The sequence below is a fragment of the Sus scrofa genome, chromosome 13 (assembly GCF_054392235.1).
Source record: "Sus scrofa isolate SSC_HxYL_T2T_F1_AM1 chromosome 13, Sscrofa_HxYL_maternal_Yorkshire_Landrace_v2.0, whole genome shotgun sequence".
In the NCBI taxonomy this organism is placed as follows: domain Eukaryota; kingdom Metazoa; phylum Chordata; class Mammalia; order Artiodactyla; family Suidae; genus Sus; species Sus scrofa.
In genome coordinates, this window is record NC_139395.1 from 166,715,202 (window position 1) to 166,737,928 (window position 22,727).

The window sequence follows — 22,727 nt, forward strand, 5'->3', positions numbered from 1 at the left end:
CATTTCAAGCTACAGAAAACTTTTGTATGGACTTAAATAATTCATGCAGAAGCTATATGTAGAAAAGCATCAAAAATGTTTTAAAAATCTGTGCCTGGGAGTTCTCTTGTGGGACAGCAGGCAAAGGATCTGGCATTGTCACTGCCATGGCTTGGGTCACTACTGTGGCACAAGTTCCAACCCTGACCGGGGAAATTCCTCATGCTGAGGGCCGCAGCCAAACAAACAAACAAAAACCTGGTCCCTACAACAAATCTAAATACGCTGTCTAGGATAACTAAGAATGTAGAGTACCAAATGATATGAGAACATACAAACCATATACAAAACTTACACAGAAGTTCAATACCATCATAAGGATTGGTAAATGAAATCCAAATACCTACTTCCATGACGCCAAACAGCCCTACAATAAAGAATCAAAGACTCGCAAATTATTTCTCTGTGTGTCTCTGTTACTCTTTGCCTCTTTAATGTAAACATTAAGGTCGTTACCAATGTAGTGAGCTTATGAAGAAATATTTTCCCAGATCAGTTTCTTCCTTAAGATTTCTTTTATGAATATTATTTGTTTGTTATTAAAGCACCCGGGGTTGGTATCTGGAACACTGAGCACAGTACTTTAGAAACAAAATTTTTTAATCTAAACTGTGATGATGTCCAGAAATGACCCATCAAAAGAGGGCCACAAATAAAACTGTTGGGTGAAAACGCATACATTCTGAGGTGTGATAAAAACAAAAGTCATGATTTTAAAAAGTGATACTGAAGGTTTGATCAAGTCAAAGGGAAATCCAAAGATCAGAACCCAGATCGCCAAGCATAAAAGAGAACCAAACTCACAGGTGGCCTTCGGTTTACTAAGCCATGAGAGAAACCAAGGTTGTACATACAAGTTGAAAACATCCTGGAAAACCTGAAAACTGCTTGATAGAAGTATTGGGCATAATTTTTAATCCATAATCTCCTGTGGATAGCAAGTACATTTTCACATTTTTAGAATCTCATGTTGTGTTTAATAACAGGGCCTGAGAGCTTAATATACTTCTAACTAGTATAATTTACCTAAGAAGTATTAGCTATAGTAGTTTATAATATTTTTACTGGAATGTGTCTGAACATTAACAGTTCAAACTTATTGTAGTCAGTATACCTTTTCTTTGCTTCTGGCTGCACATGCATCACATGCAAGTTCCTGGGCCAAGGGTCAAATACAAGCAGCTGCTGAGGCAATGCTGGGTCCTCAACCCACTGCGCCACAGCAGGAACTCCTATTCAGTATACTTTTAACATGCTTTGGTAAACGTGAAATCCTCAAACACTTACCTTTACTTCAAAATATTGTCCTTCAGATAGTGACATTAACAGTAATAAAAAAAGGAAAAATAAAAATTTTAGGGAGTTCCCGTAGTGGCTCAGTGGTTAACAAACCCTACTAGTATCCATGAGGACGCAGGTTCAATCCCTGGCCCCGCTCAGTGGGTTAAGGATCCAGCCTTAAGCAGTGGTGTAGGTCACAGACGCAGCTCAGATCCTGAGTTGCTGTGGCTGTGTTGTAGGCTGGGGGCTACAGCTCCAATTCAACCCCTAGCCTAGGACCTCCATATGCCATAGGTGTGGCCCTAAAAAGACCAAAGGAAAAAAAAAATTTGAAAAGTCCAAAACACTTGACTGAAGCTTAACTTTTTAATATAAATTGAAAACTTCATCAAAAAAAATCACTGGCCTTTTAGATAGACTAAAAGCCAAAAAGAATTCACTAATATTTAAATAAAAGCCACATTAGGGTTAAAAGTCTAATTTTTAAAAACCACTCCAGTGCTTTGGCCAAATTAGGTTAAAACCTTAATAACAATTAGGACAGATATAATGCCACAGGAAGAAACCCCTCCCATACTTCAATGTCCACCTCCTATGTTCGAATTAGCCAATTCTTCAGTGGTTTTTACTCAATATTATTTATACCATATCTGTTAGGAAATTAGCACAGAATAACTTATAAAATATCTATTTACATCTACTGGACTTTTCCAGCCAGTAAGAAGACATTTGCTTTGAGGGTAAAGGCTGTTCCATACTTATCTTTATATCCTCAAAGTTTAAATTGGTATCTAAATGAGTTTTAACAACTGTAGGCACTCAATCCATGACCTATAGTAAATTAAATTGGTAATAGTTTTTTCCACTTCAATCTCACCTACACTTGACCAAATTATTTAATATTCAAAATGTTCTTTGAACATTACCCAAGAAAAAAACAGGAAGGTTTTGGATACCATAAAACTTAGTTTACCAGCCTTCTTGAATGAGAATGGTATGGAAGTGGCTTATGTGATAAAAGGCAAGAAACGGAAACCTCACACACCTGGGTAAAATACCATAGGCTAGAACCAAGCAAGAGCACACTCTCATAAGATTATCATCCACAAAAGTTATTTTGCCCAAACAGAAAAATACTATTATTTCCATGTTTCATAGATCAGGGAAAAAGAAAAGCCATTTTAAAAGAAGAACGAACTTTGTATCGTCTATATCTGAATTAGGCTCTGATTTTGCTGAATCTGCAAAGATAAAAGAATTTAATTTCAGATGAATAGGGCTCTTAGTACCAAAAAAAAAAAAGCAACACAGTACTTTGTATTTTCTAAATAAGTTGCTACTTGTATATAAATAGATAATTTATAAAATCTCTTTTCACAGAAGAAATAAGCTTCTTGGGTAAAATAAAAGTACCCATAAGCCACTTCATCACCAGTAACTTTTGACTGACCTTCTATCTAATTCATGTTCCATCATTAGGCATTCTGAAATGAAGTCTGTGAATCTGCTTATTAATTTTTCCAGGAATACTGATTTCCTTTCCAAAGCTGATGTCAGAAAGCTATTTTATAATACTATTCATGTTATAATGTTAAATTCCTTTTGTAAAATATATTCACTGACTAAGTGTTAAAAAGTGATGAGAAAAAGAATATATACATATACATATATGTGTGTGTGTGTGTATATACACTGAGCCAATTCACTCTACAGCAGAAATTGAAAAAACATTGTAAATCAACTACATACTCTGATAAAAAAAAATTTAAAAAGAGGTACATGGATGAACAACAACAGCAAAAGCACAGGGAGTTACCGTCATGGCTCAGCAGGAACAAACCAAACTAGTATCCATGAGGATTCGGGTTCGATCCCTGGCCTCACTCAGTGGGTTAAGGATCCAGTTTTGCTGTGAGCTGTGGTATAGGTTGCAGCACCACACGTTGCTGTGGTGTGGGCTTAGGTGGCAGCTACAGCTCCAATTCGACCCCTAGTCTGGGCACTTGCATATGCTGCAGATGCAGCCCTAAAAAGGCAAAAAAGTAGAGAATTAAAACATCACAGAATAATCAGTTAGAAAAGCTCCTCATGAAGAATGAATGAATGACTGCTACTCACGTACCAGCAGAATTAATAAAGAGTAAAACCAGTAACATGTAACTAGATATTTGTATACGAGATATACCAAATAGAAAGTTCACCAAATATCAATTTGTAAACTAAGTTTGAAGACTGTTTTGTCTTTGTGACCTCACAGATGAAAACTGCTAACAGGCCCTAACTCAGAGAATTTCTCATCTACCTCTTGTAAGGCTGAAAGAGAAAAGCGTTCCAAGCCCTATTCCTTCAAAATAAAGATGATTTCTCTTTTGGGACAAAGAACAACTGGAGGAAAATCTTGGCCAGCAGTTGCTTCAAACCTTTCATTTCTAACCTTTTTTAAGGTGGTCCTAAGAGCAGGATGAACCCAGGAGACTGTGGCACCACAGACAGGCATTGTAAGCCTGGCACTGTCACTTGCTAGCTGTGTAACCTCATACAAATCACTCAGCCTGGGACTTAGTTTTCTTGTCCTTAAGACAGGGTTCCCTCTTATCATAAAGTTGTTGTAAAAAATATAGTAATAAAAACAAACCCTATGCTTCGTAAGAAGGCCCTCAGTCCAAATTATTTTTCTCCTGCGGGGTATAGCTCAGTGTAGAGCAAATCATCTTTCTCCCTTCCTCCTAAAGTGAAATACTATTTGGGCAACTCTCCTCAAAACTGCCTTCAATTTCCCCTTTAAATGTAAATGAAACTGCGTAATCACTCTACCTCCCTAAAAAACAAAAAAGTTTGGATAAGGAATTTATTTCATAAAAACAACAGGTGCCTTTATTTCCCATAGTCCTATGAAAGGCTCCTCTCAATCCCTTCCTGTCACTCATACGGAGGGGACCGTGTAAGTCTCAGATTCACATATCAACAACTTTATTATGCGAGTAGTACTAAAAGGACGTAAAACTACAAACAAATCTTTAAAATCAAACAATGGTAAATTTTTTTTAAAAAAGTTCAACCCCACATAGCCATTCTCAGATATTTCTGGGCAGTATTACAGGTGCAGAGTAATGAATACAATAATTGGCTGAGAGAAACAGAACAAATGAAGAGGGAGGAGAGGGAGAATGGAAGGAAAGAACTGAAGAAAAAAGATAACTTCGGTAACTCAAAATATAATCAAAGTTTGACAGCTGGATGTAGAGAATTATTTTCTCATTTTGTTCCATGCTCCACCACATTCCCTCTGCAGTCAATGAGAACTCTACACTTGGGTGAGTTTTGAGAGGTGCACCAAACTGAAAAACAACTCAGCAATTTTTAATATTAAAAGAATCAGCATTGCTAATAAGACTCCCTCTGAATTACTCAATCTGTAGCTTTCCTACCAATGGATGTAGTTGAATCAGTAAATAATAAAAGACAAAAAGTTTCTTTAGCCGTTGACGGTTTTAATCGACCAAAAAAGTTTGTCTTAACCGTAATTATAGATCTGATGTAGCTATTACTTTATTCCTAGAGTGCCATATAGACTCTTCCTCATATCATACTTTTCATTTTTTCTTTTTAGAGTATTTTTGTTTGTTTGTTTTTTGGCTGCGCTAGTGGCATGTGAAAGTTCCTGGGCAAGGGACCCAAATTACACCACAACAGCAATCCAAGCCAGTGTGCTGATAATGCTGGATCCTTAACCCGCTGCTCCACAAAAGTAGAGTAGCCTTTATAAGAAATTAGAAGTACAGTGAAAGATCTTGACTCAGCATTTCACAGTTAATTATTGAAAATAAAGGCACCTAGAACCTCTATAAAATACAACCCAGAAACATTTTCACCCGAAGAGTAGACCCAAATTTATAGAAAACACTTTCTATTTTTTCTTTTTTTTTTTTTCTTTTTCTTTTGTCTTTTTAGGGCCACACCCAAGGCATGTGGAGGTTCCCAGGCTAGGGGTCTAATCAGAGCTGTAGCTGCTGGCCTATGCCGCAGCCACAGGAACACCAGATCTGAGAAGCGTCTGAGATCTATAACCACAGCTCATGACAATGCCAGATCCTTAACCCACTGAGTGAGGCCAGGGATGGAACCCACAACCTCGTGGCTCTTAGTGGGATTCGTCTCCACTGCACCACGACGGGAACTCCTATTTTTTCTTTTTTGATAGAAGAAACAAGTAGCAAAACAATAAAAGAACTATAACCCCTTCATGAAACCTCTCCTAAGAGTAAATCATAATGAAAATAGCCTCAATTTTGTTCACTGTTACATGAAAAACATTCAACATGGTAGAAGTTTCAAACATTATAGGTATCAGTATATGTTTGTTTAATAAAACTAACAGGTACAACAAAAAAGGAATCACAATGTCAAAATGCATAGATGAGGTTCAACGTGTGTGTGCGTGTTTGTGTGTAGGTGTTTAAGTTTTCCTTACCTGGAAGCCTTTCATTCTGCTCAACTTAGGAGGCACAAACGATACTAAGTACTACCATTATTTCGCTTACCTGACTTTATAACCTCTGATGCCTTTCACTCTCATATTTGAAGCCACAGGGTTTCAACAGTTTGAATTATTACATTATGTTAAGATATCTTCCATGATCTAACTCCTTGCAATGAACTCAACATGTTCAGATGATCAGTGACCAAAATTAACAAAAGGATTTGCATTGAATTAAATGCACAGGAATAGCACGTAACTGCATTCTTCGGCCTAAGGAAGTTAATACAATAGGATCGCAATCCCTTATTTGAAACCCTTAGCTCCAAATCTGTTTCAGATTTTTGTGGGCTTTAAAAAGGTCCAAGGAGCATACGGCATATTCTATGTAACATTCCTAGCTAGATCTAGGATAACACCTCATAATCAAACATATCACTACTTGTACAGCAAAACATGTGAACGTTCTAGGTGGGCTTTATAAACTATTTTAAACAGGCCCATGACAGTCTGGGTCAAGTTTTGCCACCAAATGAGTTCTGATGTGAAACTTTTGGAGGAACAGAAACTTTTTTAGTTTTTCAGAGTTTTTTTTTTTTTTTTTTTAGATATAGGATTGTAAAATTTATATCCAATACCACTACACATCAAGGTACAAAGACATTTTCAATATATAGTGTATTAATTTATTAGAGATGAAAAAATATGGCAAATTAAAATTTAGCAAAGGAGAAAGATGTTCCTGGCACACACAACTTTAAAAATTAGGAAATACAAAGTATTTAATTTTAATTTATTCAAGTAAATTCAATTAATTTAGTTAAGAATACTTAAAAATAAATGTGTTAGGAGTTCCTGTCATGGCATCCGTGAGGACCAGGTTCGATCCCTGGCCTCGTTAAGTGGGTTAAGGATTGGGCATTGCCATGAGCTGTAGTATTGGTAGTAGATGTGGCTTGGAACCTGCTTGCTGTGGCTGTGGCATAGGCCAGCAGCTATAGCTCTGAGTGAACCCCTAGCCTGAGAACCTCCATTTGCTGCGGGTGCAGCCCTAAAAAGCAAAAAAAAAAAAAAAAAAAAAAAAAAATTCTGTGTTAGAGATAATGAGCACTCAAGGAAGATAGTACTGTTTCAGAACCCAGGTGCCTGCAGTCAACTTGTACCTCCTTTGCATTTAACCACGTTGCATTTTCCCTAGCTTCTGATTTTCACGCTGTTCAAGATTTCAGGGACTTGGGCTCTTTCCCATTCATCTTCTCCTTAGTTTGCCCCTCTTTTTTATTTAAGTGCCATTTTGTGTGATATAATTTGTTACGCCCTTCAGATATAATGCTTCTCAATACAATGTCTTACCAGAGAAGTAAGTTTTAATTGGTTGTGAGGAGTGCCCCACGTAATTAGTTATAAAAACTTTACTACAGTTTATAAAGGATTTTACATGTTTATGTATGGGTGTATTCAAGGTTTTCAGTATAATATCATTCTTGCTTGTATTCTGATATACCTTCTTGATAGAGAAAGATGTAGCTTTATCACATTGTGAACTACCTATAAAACTCACAGCATAACTTCTCTGTCTATAACCAGGAAAATCACCGTGTTCCATGTGTAAAACATCAGTTACATGTGTCTTGGTAGAAAAGTTCAACAACTGATGCTCTAAGACACTCCAAGATATATCCGTTACCAGAGAGTACTGTCAACTAACCACTTAGACATATGTATCCTGCTGTGTGCTATGTCTTTTTAAAGAGGTAGAGAATCACTGTCCAAACGTGAAAAGGCACCATACTTAAATGTGGCATGCCTCAGTTCCTTTTTTTCCTTCTGATTATTCTTATTCCCTTCAATAAATACTTGCTTGTCAAGCACCTCATATCCACTTAAAAACATACCAGTTCTTCATGATACCAGGGTTGAAAATTAGTTTTGAGGAAACAGCTTTGAGAAATTTCAAACTTAGTTGGAGTTGGCGTGAGGTGAGATGTAACTATAAAAACATATACTATTGGGTGCTAACTGTGGATAAGTGTCATTACAGACATTGTCTTGTGAAAATCTCATTCTGCTGCATAGTAAATATTAAGATGCCCTTTTGCACATATGATAGTTTAATAAATTAATAAACTTAATGATAAGTTTATTCTGAATGACATGCCCAAAGTCCCTCAGCTTATCAGCGAGAGGAGGCAGGAGTGAAAGAAACCCAGGGCCCTTTGGCTGCAAAGCCTCTGCTCCTTGTACTACACCTGCTACTATGGGACATCTATAGAGAGCGATGAGGACCCTCTGAGCATGCAAACATGCTGGCTGAAATACAGACAGAGTCTTGAAGCTCTGAAAGAGATCTCAGCAGTCAAGAACCCTAATCCCACATTCATTGAGTGACATCAACTCAATCTTTAGCCATCAGCCCCTTATCTCAAAGTTCCTGCAAGTGTGGCAGGGGACCGACCCCATACCTGCCTCAGAATCACCCGCAATACAAGTTAAAATGCTGACTCCTGGGCCCTACCCCAAATACACTGCCAGAATACAAGGATGGAGGTCTGAGGACTTGGATTTTTTTTTTTTTTTTTTTTGGGGTCTTTTTAGGGCCACGCCTGCAGCACATGGAAGTTTCCAGGCTGGGGGTTGAATCAGAGCTGCCAGCCTATACAACAGCCACACAAGATCCAAGCTGCATCTGCAACCTACACCGAAGCTCACAGCAACGGAGGGAGCCTTTAACCCACTGAGCAAGGCCAGTGATTGATTCGCATCCTCATGAATACTAGTCAGCTTCGTTACCGCTAAGCCACGACAGGAACTCCAGGACTTGGATTTTTTTTGCAAGCACTCTAAATTGGTGTTTTTTAAACTGTACGTCAAAATGAATTTAGCAAATGATACCCTGTATTTTTTTTAATAAAATACTTTAGAACAGATTCGATTTATAAAGATTAAAGAGGAATAGAATATATCAGAGGGCACTACTCTTAGTACTGTTTTGTTCCAGGCTTTCTATATTGGAATTCTAAATTGGAATTTAAAAAAAGTATTTCTTACCATACATCTCAAAAACATTTGAGAAATACAGCTGCTTTAAACAACTTTTATCCTCATTCTTACTTGTCCTCTGAAATAAGTTACTATCTTTTATTTAATTATTCCCTTTATAAAATATCCAAACTTCTATGTCCTTTTCAGGATCTGTTATTCCAATCAATGAGTTTCTGATTTATTCCCTGATCTTTTCACCCAAGGGCTATATTTAACTATTGGTTTAATTATTCAATCAATATTTTACAATATTTTCATTTTTCTAAGATTTCATAAAATCCAACTCATTCTTATTTTCGCTTTGTATTTTATACAACCTCCTCACTATCAGAAGTTATTTCACTAGCTAGCTAGATCCTTGAACTGACTCACATATTTTAATTTATTAAGTTTAGATTTTAGAAGTTGTGTCAATGCTTCATGGTCTATATTTAATACTTTTAAGTCTTTCATTCCCTTAGTCTTTCATTTTCTATTTATATATACTTTTAGGTAGATTCTTTACTGGCTTGCCTTCTTTTGCATTCCCATTGTGTAACTGGTACTTGTTTCAATTCCCATGTTATTTCTTTCTTTGAAAGAAAAAAAAATGAAAAGTTCCCATTCATACATGAGCATTTTCTGGGTATATCCTTACAAGGAAGTGCAATTGCCTTCTAAGGGATAATATGAACACACGAATGTTGAGTGAAGATGTACTCAAAAAGTGCTTTCCTCAGATATTACTTAAAATGTAGAAATCTCTACAGTTTGACATGGTATGTGATGACTGCCCTTGAGGTAGTACAAACCCACTGATTGAATTAGAGTCACAGAATCTTCAAGCTGGAAGAGCATCCATTCAGTCTTTAGCCTTAGACCTTACTACCTTCAGAGTAATGCTTCTCCAAATGTGGCCCAAGAACCACCTGCATTCGATTTACTTGGGGCATTTGAGAAAAATGAAGCAGTGAAATCACAAAGTTTTGTTTTCATTTCACAGCGAGAAGGAAGCTGACTGAAAATACAGAAGAGATACCTGTATTTTGTACTCAGACCTATTTTAAAAGGTGCCCTTGGTGTTGAAATGTTAAAAAACAAGGTGGACTTCAAACTACAAGTTCAAGAAAAGTGTCTTAAGCTAAGCACCTGCTTAAGTTTAAATCTTAAAATATGGGCATGCCACACTGGCGGTGATGTAATATGCCAAAATTAATTGCTTATATTTAATACTTTACAACATTTAAATATCACAATTTTAAACATTTCTGCACTCTTCTAATAAACTAATAATTTCAAGGCCCTCCTTTAACACAGCAAAAACATGCACATCTATAATAAGGCTATTTTCAAAAAGTTTTAATAAGGTTGAGCTGTGAAGTCTTTATTACTTCTATTAAAGATTTCTAATATGAAAGTAATTGATATTCATGGTAAGATCCCATTAAAAATACAGCCCCTGCTTTACCCATGCTCTTTATGAAATATATGAAAACATAAATGTGAAATATGTTGGCTGATGATTAATAATTAGAAATTATGTTTGTAATTTCATGAAAAATATGGCTTTATAAATACTTTAGCTGCTAAGTTAGATTTTCATGTGTTGCGCCACATTATTTTAAGGCTGTTGTTCCTTCCTTTTAAACTATATACAAAAAATCTTATCAATTACATAGTTACAGCACAAGCAAACCATAATTATATGTTCATCCTAGCTTTCACTCAAAGCTATGTTCTAAATTCAATGTCTAAACAAATCTCCATTTCATGGATTAAATATAAAGATCAGGTCTATAAGGTCAAAGGTGACATATACTTTTCAAGATGTATAGCAGAGCCAGATATTTATTAAAAGCAGAGCTATCTCACAAACTTTTTTCTTTTTTAATGGCTGCACCCACAGCATATGAGAGTTCCCTGGCCAGGGGCTGAATCTGAACCACAGCTGTGGCAACACTGGAACCTTTAATCCACTGTGCAGGGCTGGGGATTGAACCCACACCTCCGTAGCAACCCAAGCCACTGCAGTCAGATTCTTAACTCACTGTGCCACAGTGGGAACTCCACAAGCTCTTTAACTTGGAACTTTTATTTTAAATTTGGAAAAGAAAATCAAGATGGATTTAAAAATAAGAAAGGTGTCAAAATTGCAATTTTTTGTTAGTATTTAAGTCTCTAGTAAAAGATTCTTCCTAAAACGGCCACAGCACCTCCAAAGATATACACGAAGAAATATAGATGAAACCCTTTTTCAATAGCTGGTATTAAATGTGAAATGCTAATTAAGACTTCAATTTCAGAACTTAATAGAGAAAGGCAGAATAATAAAAGGGGAAGTTTTGAGAACTCTTGGCAATGTAGAAGCAAAACCTTTATCTCTAAAATCTTATTTTGATAATTAAGCCTCAAATCTAGGAGTTCCCTGGTGGCTCAATGGGTTAAGGATCCAGTGTTGTCACTGCTGTGGCTCTGGTCACCTCTGTGGCTCAGGTTCAATCCCTTACCTGGGAACTTCCACATGCCACAGGCGTGCAGCTAAAAAAAAAAACCCTCAGATCTAATTATTTGCATTTTAGACACAAATAATTCATTGTGGGGATGACTTTTTAAAATCACTACTTCAAGTTTTACACTATAAAAACTACTCTGACTTCAAAGACCAAGACTTTTCTTAAAATAGCGTTTTAATGAAGCAATTATGTGATATCTCAAAGAAATACAAGAGTTCTTCAGATCACTTTTATTCTGGAAATAAATGATCCCTATTTTAAATTTGAATTGGTCAAATATATTTCCATGGGGAAAGAACTAACATTAAAAGTTTGCTCCAGTGAGCAAAATAATGTGCCTCACATGTATAAATGTGGTGTTCTTTAGTAATCAGGAATGCATCTTGAATACTCTTGCCATATGTTCAAAAATGAAAAACTTCTCTTGTAAACAAGCTTTAAAAAAAAAAAAAAAATCAGACACTGAAATCCTCATATTTGGTGTGCACTGATTTCATCTTACAGACCCATCTCATTCTCATCACTCCGATTGGCCTATTTTGCATGTGACGTATTAAGAGGTTCTCCTATCTGAAATAACACGGTATTTTACATCCCATTAAAATGTTAGAGAGCTTTTACTATATATCTTCTAATGTTATCAGCAATGTGAAAGTGTATTTTGCTGTCATACAGAAACTACCAGAAAGGCCTTGTTTTCCAACTCAATTCCTCTCAATAAGAACACAATCTTTTAGTAATGTACACAATATCCTGGAAAGCCAGGAAACAAACCAAACAAGGTCCCTTTTCTATATCTGTTATGGAAAATTCAAGTCCATTTTCATTCACAAAATACAGTCTCTATCTTCACTATGGTAATATTACAAAACACCAAAGCTGATTTACACAATTTAGTACAACCAGTTTCCTTAACATATCAGAGTACCTGAGGGAGATGTTTCTTACAATTGAGGGCAAAATTACATGCTGGCTTTCTGCAGATTGGGCTCACCATGCTGTTAAACCCTCAGTTTTCAACCTGACAGTTACTTCTCACAAACAAACTTTTCAGGCACTTACTGTTCCATATTTTACTTCACCAATTTTTCTATTTGGGGGGCATATATCTGAAAAAGGCACTAGCAGATTTCAAAGTCGCTATTTATTATATATACAGATTGTTAAAATGTACTCAATTTCTCCAAAGACATAAATTTTGATGAAAATTATAATCAATTAGGACACAGTTATTTGCCTTTTGAGTCATGCTGGTACACTAAATGCTAGATATACTACACTGCCCAGTCCACCCTTCCCCACTACAAGTAACTGTCACAAACACCACTAGTTACCCAAGAAAAGAGCAACCAGGAAAGAGAAAGCAAATGTCAGCCACTGCAATTTAGAGATCTTCTGTGCAATGTTTCCTTGGGTTTTTAATAGTTCTCTCCACTCATAACCTGCAATCTTTCTACAATATTACTTAGCATTAATTTTCCTAAGTCTTCAACTCTGTAAAATTTCACTATCAATTAAAATAATAAGTTTTCATATGACACTTGCAGAAAAATACAAAATGTATATCTAAACTATCTTAATAATAATTGCAGGTGAATTCTAAATACTAAAAATTATAAATTGACTTCTGCTATGGGAAACTCAGTGAGACAAGCTTTCTGGGCTGCTGCAACCCCAATAAGGCATCTTATGTGAACAGTAAGGACCCTTATGTCATTACTAATAACCATCAAGCTTCCTTGTATGAAGAGTTTGCATACTTACCCAAGAAGGCAAATGGAAAGTACACAGAGAGGAAGATGAACTGCGGCAAAGCCTTTGTCATATGATAGTGACCTATAAAGTATCAAATAAAGGTACATCATCAGTAAGGTAGAGCTTTACAATCGAGTCCCAACTCTGCAACATCTATATGAAGGAAGGATCCTGAAACCCAGGAGTCCATCTCCCCACCAAACCCTCCCTCTCTCTACCCTCAACCCTAGAAACGAACTGTGGGGCAACGAAGGCAAAGAAGCCCCTGGTATTCAAAGGGTAGAGGCTGAGGGTAGCCCAGGTGGCATTCTAGGGTGTCTCCAGCACCCGTGCTCCCTATTCCCGGTACATATGAGGCAGAAAGTTGATCCATTCTACAAACCCAAAACCCACACCGCGATTATTCATCAACTTGCACAAGTGATCACCGCCCCCAGGACAACTGCACCAGTAACCAAATCATGGCAATTGATAGGCACGTCCGAGACTCCCCGGTGCCCAGGACCCGGCTAGAGGTAGCAGGGCGAGGGCAGAGGGTCCAGGTAGCGCTGCCCTCAGCCCTGCAGACCTGGGCGGCCACAGCCGTCGCCCAAACGCTCGGCCCCGGTCATAATCCCGAGATTGGAGATCGGAACCAAACGGGGAAACACATTCGCCAGAGCCCCTGGCGTCAAGTGCAGGGCCACCAGGTCTTCGAGGTCGAGGTGGGGGGAGCTAGGAAACGGAGAGGGAGAAAGGGAGGGAGGGATCCCACCCTGGCTTTGTTGCTGGTCACCATCAAGTTTGCATCTTAGTACAAAATGTCGATCTTAAAGGCTGACAAGACAGAGGCAGAGGGAGAAAGAGAAAGGGAATAGAGTCCATCTTGCTTTGGGGAAGAAGGGGGAGAAAAAAAATGAAGTGCAAATCCCACACTCTGGGCGTAAAAGTCTGCTAAACACCTTTCCATAACGGAGGAGCAACGAGTAGGGTGTCCCCGTCCCCGTGCCCGCTCGAACTGGCGGTAGTCTGGGCAGAAAACGCCTCCATCTCCTCCTCTTCCTCCTCCTTCCCCTCCTCCTCCCCGTCCTCCTCCTCCCGCGGGCCCCGGCGAAGATCCCGCCGCCACCGCCGCTGCCTCCGCTGCCCCCCGGGGAGGCACCGCCGCCCGGCCCGGCGCTGCCATTCCGGGGTTGGACCGCGCGGCGCGCGTGGGGCCGGGAGCGGGGTGGCCACGCGGGGACGTCCGTGCCGGAGAGCCCCCTGCGCCCCCTCACCGCGGGCTGGCTACAAAAGTCGCGCGAGCAGAGGTGACGGCGGCGCGCAGGAGAGGGGGCGCGCGTGGGGCCCCACGCCGCGAGTGGGCAACCCCAGGGGATGGCGAAGAACGCCCCTCCCCGCGCGGGGAAAGTACCCCAGTCCCCGGCAGCCCGGCGTCCGCGGCGGGGAGACAAGAACTGGACGTGTCATTAGCAGGACAGGCAATGGTTTCAAAGCCCCAGGCCAATGACCATTAGCAGAGGCTGAGCTCGCTCCGTCCCCATCCCCCACCACCTCCACCCACCTTCCCCTTCGCAACCCCCCCCTTCCACCCCACCTCGCGAAACTTTTCAACGAGATCCACCTGGACTAATTTGTCCTCAGTTAAAATATTGACTAGACCCTACACACCAGGAGGGAAGGGGAATGCACGCTTTATTTTCCTTTCTACAGAAAGGAAAGCAAAAAATAGCTTCTCTCTCCGTCTCTCCCTCTCCCCCCCCCCCCCGCCCCTGTCGTACATGTTGTGTCTTAGCTTTTTGCATCGTTTCGTTTTACCTTCCTCATTTAGCTGAAATGATCGCGGATATTTCACATATAAACGTGTTCCAGATTCTTGGATTCAGGCTCCTTGTAAATTACAGGGTTTGGTCTCAGTTACGTTAAGTTTCATACAATACCAAAAAATTGAAAAAAATAATAATAAATTTCTGCGGGTGACCGAGCGAGACGAGGTGGAGGAGGAAAAGAAACCTCGAGTCTGATTTCTGTAATTTACTAGCGACCCGGATCGCAGCAAATAACAGTGTAACACGAGTGTGGCTTAAGAGGGCTGGGGAGCTCTTTCTAGAGGCATCGACCCCATCCCCGGATAAAGGATCTGCAAGTTTTCTGTCATCGCGACCATGCAATGCCATAACTTACCTTCAGAATTAAGACTTTAAACAGCCAAGGCCTTCCTCCTCCCCTCCACCACCACCACCCCCAGCTTCGCCCTCTCCACCTTAAACTTATTGACACAACATAATCCCACATTCAAGCAAAATCCTGACACAGCCTCCCTCCTCCTCTTCCCCCTCCTCTCTTCCCTCCCGTTCTCTCGTTCTCTCTCCCCCGTTCTCTCTGGTTCTCTCTCTCTCTCTCTCTCTCTCTCCCTCTCGTCCCCCCCCCCCCCCCGCGCCGGCTTTCCCTCCCTCTTCTCTCTCCCCTTCTCCCTCGCCCTCTTCCCCCTCTCTCCCTATTCTTCCTCCTAGCCACTCTGGCACTAAAACAGCACTTTCTCTACTCGCCGCGCATTTGGTTAAGGGTGGGGGGGTGAGAGGGCACCGATCTCCGGGGCCGGAACACCCAAATCCCAACTCTCCAGATGAACGAGCAACTGGGCTGCTGTTCCCGGTCACCGACGCACACGAAACGTTCAATAAATACACTGAGGGTTGGCTCCTCGTACCTTCCTCCCCTGCCCCGACTCCCCAGGCCCCACCTCCCCGGCAGCCGAGCCCAGGCTGGGCTCCACGTACTTTCGCCGAGATGAAGTTTGGGGCTCCCCGGGCGGCCACGAGCCGCCCGCCGGCATGAGGGCTCTGTTGTTGTTTTCCTCGGGCTGCTCCTGCCTGCGCCCCGGCTCCCGTGCCCCTCTCGGGCGGCGCTGCCTGTGTGCCGAGAGGTGCTGGTTGCAAACGCAGCCTGGCACCGGCTGGCCTACTACTCCCCAGCCCGGCCCCCAGCCTCCCGCCCGCAGGGCACTGCCTCTGCGCCCCCCGCCCCCCGCCGGCGCGGCCGCCGCGACCCTCGCCCCCGACCTCTCCCGACCCAAAGTTTTGGCGGAGGGGGAAAGTGCCCGGGGAGCGGGCCGGCTGGCGGCGGCTCCGGACGCGCGGGGTTCCCTCCGTCTTCCTCAAGTCCAGCCTACCGGCTGCCGCCGCCGCCGCCGCCGCTGCTCCTGCCGCGGAGTCCTTGGGGCTGCAGCCCGGCGGCTCGCAAGTGAGTAGGAAAACAGAAAGTGAGGGGAGAGCGCCCGGGAAGGGCTGGGAATGGGGGGCTCTTACCTCGCGGGCTCGCGGGGCGTGAGGGCGTGTGTGTGGCTCGCCCTCAGCGGCCAGTCAGGGGTTCTCTATGGGAAAGTGGAGAGGAGCTCGCTGAGCCGCTCTGCCTCCGCTTCACTGTACACTGCTCCACATACAGTACATGCAACCCGGAGAGACTGAAAACACTCATTTTATATAAGGCAGCCTGCCATTGGCTCGTGCCGTGACGGACAGGCCGCGCGGCCAAACAGAAGACCCGTTACACCCAAACACACGCACACATACACACATTTTACAGAGACACACAAAGATCATCACATTTTCTATTTTCTAATGTTCGGGACCTGTAGACAGTAGGAGAGGACAGGTAGAGAGGCCCAGCAGAGTGGGTTGAGGGGCAAAAACCCTGTCTGCACCAAGTTGCAAGGCTTGAAACTGGTGTCCTTTTGACTTGGGAGGGTTATAGTAATAAACTACAACTCCACTGGATATGGAAGTGAGGGTTTTTTTTTTTTTTTTTTTTTAATCGTTGCCTTGTGGTGCCCCATGGAAGAGGCGTGCATTGTGTTATGATTCTACAGCCTGACTTGGCTAACAAGTGGCCAGGAAAGGCTTTTAATCAGCTTGGATTCTTTTATCAATGGGTTAGCTATCACACAGGCCAAAATAGTGCAAGATAAGTTTATTAGGACTGTAATACATTGAGGTTGTTGATGCTTCATTCGTAGGTAAATTGAGAAAAATCAACACAACGGTACCCAGAAACAAAGATAAACATTTTGCTGAAATAGCGACTCTACTTGTAGCTGATCAGAGGACTGCAAATCACCTGTGTGGGCATACAAACAGTACCGAAAAGTAGACTAAGTCGTGGAAGATTGGTTGTTGACCCTTTTCCTTCAAAATAGGCCTTTTGAATCAATATATGCAAGATCTATATTTTTGATATTTTATATATGATATTTACTTTACTTCAAGTCATATGTGAACATCTCATGTTGGATGACTTTGGGAGATGGTGACCCCAAGGACACTTATTTCTAATTTTTCTTTCTATGATGCATCTTTAACAGTTTATATTTGACAGTCCTACATAAACAAGTCAACAGGTTGCTGAGGAAAAGCCTTAGCTGGAAACTAAGAGAAATAAATTCTAGACCCAACTCTCAAACTTGCTAAACAATCTTGAGCAACTAATTTAGCCTCTTTAACTCTCAGATTTGGTTTGGGGTTTTGTTTTCATTTTTTCTTATAAGGTTAAAATAAGAAGCTTCCCCCAGTTTCCCTTCATTAAATGTTTATTCAGCATCTACTGTGTACCAGGCATTATCATAGGTCCTAGATGTTTTCTTATGGTTCTTTCTGATTTAAGAGTCTGTGAATTATTCTTAAACACAAACATTTTGATGAGTAAATAAACATTAGGATTTTATGGACTAGATGTGTAGCTTTAAAACTTAAAGGAACACTGGATAAGAGAACTTATTTCAAATCCCTCTTTATTTCCTTGATGTTATCTTGAGATTTTTCTCTCACATCCATAAAGTTAGCAAATGAGTGTGTATGTGCTTGTGTGTGAAAGACTGGGAACCAGGAACAGATATGGAGAAAATTTAAGTTTATGAAGTATAGAAAACAAATGGTGTTATTTAGAAATGTGATGTTTATTTTTTAGAAGGAAATAATTTTTAACAGAGATAAGTATATAAAATCACATTTTAAACCTATAATAGTAAAGGTTATATTAATGATGCTCTGCATTTAGTTGCCAGAAGGAACAAATGTTCTTTATCCACTCTACACACTGCCTTGAGGTTAGTGCTAAGTATTATCTCTATTTTATCCATAAGAGAAATGGGATTGCTTAAGGTTACTCAGAATACCATTGAAGAAGGAACTTAAACCCAGGACTCTTAATACCCAACATAGGTTTTGAATAACTCAACAGCCCTTTCTTCCAAATTACAAACTTCAGGGGCAAAAGGCAGATGGAGGAAAAGTCAGAAAAAACTTTCTCAGGGATTTCACTGTCCTCTTTTTTGAAGAGGAAAAAAAAATCAACACGAGTTGCTATATTTAATTGCTGAGTGAAATGTGAATTATTTGCTAGAATATTCACGTTATGAAAAATATGAAAGACAGGCCCGCTCCCCACCCCTACTCCTAGACCCAACTATAGGAAAACATTCTCTACTTCTTTATGGCCACAAAATTTTTTTTTGGTTGAAATACACTTAGCAGAATTATTTAAAACTGCATTTTCAAACTTCTAAATCACATATTGCTATCAGTAAAATGTTTGAGTGTATATCCTCAATATGTATATCTATGTACATGTTTTAAAAATGCACCACTGCATAGATATATTAGTTATTATTACAAAGCATACACTCACAAAAACTAAATGAAAAAGAATCAGATAAAAATAAAAATTAAATGTGATATGATATTTTCTTCCCATAATCCTATGTTATAGTCTTAGCACATATCCCAGGGTTTTTGCAGTCAAGTTTGGAGACCTCTGACAGTACATGGTGCTAACTGACCAGGACTGATGCAAGGAAGCAAAAAGAAGTGCATAGAAATGACTAGTTGCAAGTCATTACTGCTATTGGAAAACTGGTGGGTCCACAGAGCCTTTAGATTTGGATAATGGCACATTTTTTAACACATATTGTATATTGGTGGTTTATTGGGCATTATGTAGCAGTATAAGCCACCATTCAGTATTCTTTTGCAAATTATTTATTGAGAAGGATTGATGTGCTAGGCACTGCGCATACCAGAATTTTGGAAGAGGAAAATTGCCTGCTCTTCTGTAAATTTTAAAAGTGATGGAATAGAATTCCAGCTCTTCTATGATAGATAGATCCTTGCCACAAAGTAAGGAGAAGAGGCTTAGAACTAAATGTAATATAGTACTTTACCATCTAGGAAATACTTTTTAGAATTTTAAATATCTTTTTTTTTAATGGCCACACCTGAGGCATATGGACATTCCCAGGCCAGGGATTGAATCCAAGCCGAAGCTGTGGCAACCCCAGATCCTTTAACCTACTGTGTTGGACCTGGGGTGGAACTTGTGCCTCTGGAGTGACCTGAGCCACTGTAGTCAAATTCTTAACCCACTGCTCCACAGCAGGAACTCTGAATTTTAATTATCTTACTTAAAAATAAATATCAAGAAATTTCAAATGCTGGGAGTTCCCCAAAATTTAAAATATGAAAAATCATAGCTTTCAAAGACTTTTTATTCAATTTTTATAACATAGGGTTAGGAAAATAAAAACAACTGTTAGTTTCCTGAAGGAAATGGCTTTAAAAGGGGTCTATAAGAAAGAGTTTTCCTTTCTTATTTTCACATTTGATGATCAATCACAAATTACAGTCATGGTTAGCATATTCTTCCTTCTCATGGCCTTGATTGTCTACTTTCTTCACTTTATATGAGTCCTTTGTTGTAAGCCACATGAAATAATTTGGGGAGAGTAAATTTTAATATGTATGTAGACATGTTTGTACAAGTGTTTATGTGTACATGTGTGTATATCTATAAATAATATTTTATTTCCTTATTTTACATTACTTCTTTATACACTCCTATTTCAAATACTGATTTCACCGCTTCTAGCTGTGTAACCTTGGAAAAATTCCTTGATCACTCCAAGACTCTGTTTCCTTGTTTGTAAAAAAAGGGTAATAAGAGTAACCATAAAAAAAGTAATCCATATAAAATGCTTAAACCTGGAACATACTAAACATTCAATAAGTATTTTTAGTTATCTTTCACACATACAGGCCAATTACACCTGTTTTACAGAAAGCTTTCTAAGACTTAACCCTCATATCAAATGGAGTTTATGGAACCTGTTGCAACTTACTTGCCCAGGGCTTGCAGATTCCCTTTAGCTTGCATTCTACCAACTCCAGCATCTCTTCACATAAAAGGGATATCAGCCTGATCCCAGGAAAAAGCAAGCATCCTATTGGATGGCCATTATTAAGGACCTAAAAAGGCAAACTTGTAATAAATCACTCTTGAAACAAGCCTTGTTGTGTGCACCGAAACTCTAGATAGTTGCAGAAGTGAAGATCTGCCTTACATAACAATTTTTGACTTGTACTTGACCTTGCTGAGCTTCACTTTTTTCTCTCTATATGAGAGAAAAATAGAAAAAATCATGCCTCTTTCCCCAAGGCCAATGCAAAGGGACTAAAAGTTAGAACTTGGACAGTTGGACCACTTCTCAGCACCAATGCAAAATTTCATAATCATGAAGTGAACCAGCTTCTAGTGGATCCCAGCAGAGCCGGAGATAGAAAGAAAGAGGAAAACACCCAGCTTTCCTAGAGCAGTGCTAGCCAAAGTATCTTGGAATTCCTGCTCTCCTGTAATTCTGTAGAATTTCATCTATGTTATTCTTAAGGCATTCAAATAACTTGCTTTGCAGAGTTCCCATTGTGGCTCAGTGGTTAAAGAATCTGACTAGGAACTGTGAGGTTGTGGGTTTGATCCCTGGCCTTGCTCAGTGGGTTAAGGACCCAGCGCTATGGTGAGCTGTTGTGTAGGTTGCAGAGTCAGCTCAGATCCTGCATTGCTGAGGCTCTGGCATAGGCTGGCAGCTACAGCTCCAATTAGACTCTTAGCCTAGGAACCTCCATATGCTGAGGGTGTGGCCCTAGAAAAGACCCCCCAAAAGAAAAAAAAAAAGGCAAATAACTTGCTTTGTATAACATTAGTTGTATATTGACAGAGACTTCTATTTGATGGCAAACATCTCAAAGAAAATAATGATATCTTGTTCATCTTTTTGTTTTCCAGCAGTGGCTAGCACAGTAGCTTATACATTGCCTAACATGTAGTAGTAACTCAACAAAGACTTGTAAAACAAATGAACAAAGAAAGCAAAAACAAACAAACAAAAAGACTCGGGGTTCCCTGGTGGCACAGCTGGTTAAGGATAAGGCATTGTTGCTGTTGTGGTATGGGTTCAGGCCCTGGCCCAGCAACTTCTGCATGCTACCAGCCCTGCCAAACAAACAACCAAAAAAAAAAAAAAAAAAAAAAAACCACCCAAACAAAAAGACAATAAATTTCAAGAAGGACCTGAGAGAATTTAGGAATGAGACAGGTGCCAGAGAAGGTTGGATGTCCCAGGTATATGGTGAACAGAACTTGCATTATAGTCGTCATAGTTTATACTTGCATATTGTTTAAATTTTCTAAAGTACCTTAACATTTAAGATAACTTCCATACTCACTGAAATCCATGTGAGGTAGCTGAGACAGATAAAAATTCTTTTTGAAGATGAAAGCATTGAAGCAGGGAAAGGTTAAATGATTCTCTCAATAATATACAGCTAGTAGCAGAGCTGGTTTAGCACTAAGGTTCTAGACACTTGGTTCTGCAAACTTTCTGCCTTAGAGGGGAGGGGGAAGGGAGTCACCAAGGAGTCACTTAAGGATCATACCATAAAAATAGGTCTCTAAGTGGATGATGATTTTACACTAATGGATTTGATAATAAAGTCAGTAAGCACTAGCCTGAGCATTAGACAGCCCTCTGGCCAGCATCTCATTGTAGGCTTCAACAACATCCCAGACAGGGATAGTATACAATGACATATCCAGTTCTTGGGAACTCCCTTCTTCCCCAGACAATCTATTTTGCCTTCTGATGGTTTTGACCTACAGAGTTCTTCCCAATCTTTAACATAACCTCTCTCCTCTTAAGTGTTATCCATTGTTCCTTTTGCTATTCCCTTTTTACCACACAGAACAATCTGATCCCTTTTCCCTGTGCCACTTGAATTACGTGAAGACGGCCCTGGTGACCACCTCCTGCCTTGAATTGTGACTTTTCCTGGCAAACAATTTCAGTTCCTTAAATCATTCTTCCCATTCTTCATCCTTGGTCTCCTCAAGCCCTCCCTATTGTCTTTGTTAGTGTACTCCTTGGAGCAGGATATCCAGCGCAGGTGGGGGCTGAGGCAGTGTGCAGTACAGCAAGACCATGGCTCCCTTCTCCTTGATACAAAATTTCTACTACTGCAGTCTAAGATGGAACTTGCAGTCACATCGCTCTGCTGACCTTACTGTGCTTATTCGCCAAAAAAACATTTTCTGTGAAATGTGGGCTGTTAAACCAGGTCTCTTCCATCTGTATTACATAGTTTATTTTTGGGGAAACTGAGGCATAAGCATTTATAGCCTTGTCCTTGTATAGTGTTTAAGGTTGAGGCTTCAGAGTTAAAACAATGTAAGATCAGAGCTTGGCTCCAGCACTTTACTAATTTGTGTGGACAAATTTCATAACCTGTCTTTGCTTCAGTTCTTCATGCCTAAAGGTAAGGGTAATATGTAACTCATAAGGT

General features: G+C 40.1%; 2 protein-coding genes across 38 annotated transcripts in view; one reads left to right on the forward strand and one right to left on the reverse strand.

Annotated features, from left to right (window-relative positions):
* Nucleotides 1–16,505, reverse strand: part of BBX (BBX high mobility group box domain containing) — a 285,641-nt gene extending 269,136 nt beyond the window's left edge. For 16 of the 37 annotated variants that reach the window (XM_021070479.2, XM_021070477.2, XM_084991463.1 and 13 more), the window contains exons 1-2: nucleotides 16,374–16,505; nucleotides 13,096–13,167 (exon numbers count right to left, since the gene is read on the reverse strand). The gene's annotated coding sequence lies outside the window, so the exon portion shown is untranslated. Of the gene's footprint in view, nucleotides 1–13,095; nucleotides 13,168–14,883; nucleotides 15,447–15,614; nucleotides 15,754–15,845; nucleotides 16,039–16,137; nucleotides 16,268–16,373 lie in introns of those variants that run through there. The other 21 variants (XM_084991448.1, XM_084991456.1, XM_084991462.1 and 18 more) reach the window with 7 other exon arrangements.
* Nucleotides 14,902–17,333, forward strand: LOC146397750 (uncharacterized). Its single transcript, XM_084989978.1, has 3 exons — nucleotides 14,902–14,986; nucleotides 15,760–16,308; nucleotides 17,081–17,333. The coding sequence occupies exons 1-3, from the start codon at nucleotides 14,902–14,904 to the stop codon at nucleotides 17,212–17,214; spliced, it is 768 nt and encodes a 255-aa protein (XP_084846104.1). The 3' UTR covers nucleotides 17,215–17,333.
* The last annotated feature ends 5,394 nt before the right edge of the window (nucleotides 17,334–22,727 follow it).

Excerpts from the sequence above, each read along its gene's own strand:
- LOC146397750 (XM_084989978.1), top strand. The coding sequence starts at position 14,902 with ATGATCGCGGATATTTCACATATAAACGTGTTCCAGATTCTTGGATTC. Across the intron at positions 14,987-15,759 it reads CAGGGTTTGGTCTCAGTTAC|GGTTGGCTCCTCGTACCTTC; the intron begins GTTAAGTTTCAT and ends AAATACACTGAG. Across the intron at positions 16,309-17,080 it reads TGCAGCCCGGCGGCTCGCAA|GTAAATTGAGAAAAATCAAC; the intron begins GTGAGTAGGAAA and ends CTTCATTCGTAG.